General features: G+C 29.5%; 1 protein-coding gene across 1 annotated transcript in view; it reads left to right on the plus strand.

Annotated features, from left to right (window-relative positions):
* LOC122271030 (tigger transposable element-derived protein 4) overlaps positions 1 to 1,111 on the plus strand; it is a 2,672-nt gene extending 1,561 nt beyond the window's left edge. The window contains exon 2 of the mRNA XM_043050799.2: positions 1,003 to 1,111. Within this exon, the coding sequence (XP_042906733.2) occupies positions 1,003 to 1,111 (109 nt within the window). The remainder of the gene's footprint in view (positions 1 to 1,002) is intronic.
* Positions 1,112 to 3,815: the final 2,704 nt, after the last annotated feature.

Raw genomic sequence — 3,815 nt, forward strand, 5'->3', positions numbered from 1 at the left:
TTTACTAAAAAATTTCTTTGCTAATTTATATAATTTTCCATGTGCAAATCTCTTTCGTGCAAATCCGTGGCTAAAATTATGTGCGAAACAGGCAATTCATGTTTTTTTCTCTTTTCTATTTTATATTTTTTTCTTAAATAAATATTTATTTTCTATAATTATTAATTGTCAACTTCTTTAAATTATCCAGTATAATATTACCTTGCGCACATCCATTTCGGGCCCATTCTTGGTAACTAACAAATCAAACGCACTTCAGCAATGCAGTAAGAACGCACTTTATTACGAAAATCCTCTAGTTGCGCTTTTATCTCAATTTGCGCTTTCATTTCCCTTTTTTGCAATCTGGCAATCTTGTTACGAAAATATTTTAAATCATTTTTGAAAAATTTCCCGTTCATGTAAGTTCATTAGAAAAAAGCTCACTACTCGCTTGTTTGATTTCATTTCATGTTTTATTCTGTTTTTTCTTTATATTTTATTTTCTGTTTTTACGTGATATTTTTACTTATTGTGTTCTAGATTATTTGTTTTAATTTCTTTGTAAAATTGTTTGAGTGCTCCGCACACTATTGTAATGATATATTTTGCTTACATATATATATATCCGTAGCAGGAGTAGCAATTTAAGATAACCTTAAATGAACTGTGATCAATAAGAGAGAAATACCTAGTGTTTCTCCATTGCTATGCAACCAAGTTGACACAATAAAAAATAAGGAAATCAAAATTTAATATTTTTCATTAGTCATTTTTAGTTAGCTTTTATTAGAAAACTTATATTTTACTGATTTCTGGCCAAAATGCAAAAATTGTTTTTCTTATATCTCCTTCAAAAATGGAATTCGAATGGATTAATAAATTATTCATGATGTTCCTAGGTTTTAGAATTTGAACACAAGTACTTATTTGTGTGTTGTTTTTACGTTGTTCTTACGTTAAGATTTATTTCTAAAATAAAATTTCCAAAATTCATATTAATTCTTTTAATTACATAAAAAGTTATGGGACAAATGAACTTCACACCTTTGATCGAGTCTTCTGTGCAAGAGAAGCTTTGAGGGGAAAAAAGGTTTCTGAAAAAAAATGCAGATTATCTGGAAGAGATTAAGACTGTTTAAAACATTTGTGAAGTTTTATATAATTCATGATATTTCTTTTTTTTTGTAATTAAAAAAATGGGCGATTGTTAATCGGCTTTTTAAAAACGTTCATATATGTATGTTAAAGAATATTGTATGATTCATTATTTAAAAAACACTTCATTCTACCAAATATGTGAATTGCATCATTTTCCTTAGATAATTAGCTCATAGCATCCTGAGCATCTAGGAAATATTAACGTTCTTGTATTTAACTACGGCAAAATATAAGCAAAACTTCTATTTATAATTTCTGAAAAGATAAAATGCATGCTAAAGCTATTTGCTAAACATGCAAATTACAACTCTAAAATAAGTTGTAGTCCAAAAATTATTTTAGTATTAAGAAATTATTTATTTCAGTATTAAGGGAAACTTAATGTTAGCAAAAGATAAATTTTTTGTGATCGTTATCATATAAACAGCACGGTTTCGGAATCATTTTACAATTTTCGATTTCTTATGTTTGCTATTTAAAAAATAAGGCACATCGAGCATTTATCTAATTTAACAAGATTTTGAGAATTGTTCTAAAGTTGGAAAATAATATTAATAGCTTTTTAAGCAAATATTTAAAGCATTATCATTCGTAAAAGGGCAACTTTCTTAAAGTTCTTAAGTTAAAGAAGGCACTTAGTTCTTTCTTAAAGTTGAAGATCAAACATCCAAATCTGTAAAAAATATGCATGTTTATTCAGAGAAAGTATGTTTTTGTGTCTAATTTTGCAACTTAACAGTTAATAATTAGCAATAAATAATTAGCCTATTTGGCGTCACCAGCAGAAAACATTAAGATTGACACTTAGTACGTGAGAATCCGATCATTAGAATGAAAGTTATTGAGAGTAATATTTTTTTTTGCTCACTGTACACAATTATCTGCCGAAATCTTTAGCACGCCAACATTAGAATTTTTAGATGCAAAAATAATTCACGAAGGGTATAAATGCGCGTGAATTTAGTGCAAATATTATCAGTTACTAGCATTGGTTAGTTTTAAATTCATCTTTTAAAGAATATATGAAAGATCGATTTGATATTAACTTGAAACACAGTTTTCCATCACACAATTTTTAGTTTTTTCTACTTCAAATCGGGAGAGATTTCGCAGTTTCGCAACACAGTTTTCGCAGCGTAGTTTAACCTGAAAAAAAAGTCGTTTTGCAATGTTTTAGATTTATTCACTGAGCTATTAACAAAATATTTAATAACTACAATTAAATGAAATATTAGTCAAATTTTCATTGCACAAGTTTTTAAATTTAAAATCTGAGTTTCTAAAGGAACTTTATACTATTCAAAATAGCCATATAATGAACTCGTTAAAATTCAAGTGCATGCGATTGAATCAATATTAGCTACAAACGAGTTCTTTAGAAAAATCGGTAACTATTTTTTTTCTTCCTTCGATAGCTTTTAGAAAAAACGAGTACTTTATTGGAATACATTAGCGAACAATTATCCCCTGGAATCTATTTGTTATACTGGACAAACGTGCTATTTCGTGATTAGCTTCGGGTTGTATCGATCTGGCTGAACGAAACAGAATTTCAATGCTCATTCTTTCATGTTATAGAAGATTTTTTTCCCCTTTAATATTCATTACACTATTAGAAATTACTCGGAAAAAACTGTTAAACAATAATTTATTTAATTATTATTTTGCCATATTTAAACGAAACAGCCGAATAACCATAAATAAGACGGTAATCAAACTGTTAACTGTAAAAAAAATATTTATAAACTGTTTTTACCTGATACGGTTAAACAACCGGAATTTCAACACACCAACTAATCTTACGTAATGAAGCCAATTAGTTCCTTGCAGCTGGGTGCAAATTATAGCTGAGAGGGCTAGTGTGTCAGTCTCACGATAGACAGAATTGAGGTTCGAATCCCAGCGTTGACACCAAGGTATTTCCTCCATTACCTTCAACATCTGGAGAGTTTCCAGTTTACTGTACTCCCCACTTGGTGACTCTGGTCTATAAGAATACAATTCTCTCTTTCACGCATAGATGGCAGCACCATAAAGCAGTTTAACCCAAAAATTCTAGTGTTTTCATGCTAGTTCCAAATTGTTAAAAAAAAAATTTATAGTTTATTATTCATGGTATTTTAACCATACTAGTTGTAAACAGTTTCAAAACCGCAAAAGTAAAAAACAGTTCTTTACCGTAAGTTTTACGGTTAATCGGATGGGCATACTGCTGCTGGTTATTTTACCATAATTTTAGATTGAAAATTCCAACAGTGTAGTTGAACATCCGTTCTTCGCACGGGGTTAAATATAAATCATAAATAATTATTGAATCGCAACCAATTAGGACTACGATATCATGCACAAAACTGAAATGCATGAACTCAACAATTGGGTACTTGAAACTCGAGAGGAAGAATACGTTATCAGACCTAACTATGTGATTTAAATCAAATTTAATTGGATACCTGGAAGCAACGTCATGCGTACTTGTCGAATATGATTGTCCTCTGAATCGACAAATACCACGATTCATTTACGATAACGTCGCCTGCAGGTATCCAATTACAAAGCTGAAATAATTCTAATTTCATTTATTAGTATTCCTTACCTATTAAAGGGCAAAGCATGTTCTTAGAAGTTTAACTTCTTGCAACAAAGTTTCACTATAACCAGTACTATTTATTACCAAA

The sequence above is a fragment of the Parasteatoda tepidariorum genome, chromosome 6 (genome assembly GCF_043381705.1).
Source record: "Parasteatoda tepidariorum isolate YZ-2023 chromosome 6, CAS_Ptep_4.0, whole genome shotgun sequence".
In the NCBI taxonomy this organism is placed as follows: Eukaryota; Metazoa; Arthropoda; class Arachnida; order Araneae; family Theridiidae; genus Parasteatoda; species Parasteatoda tepidariorum.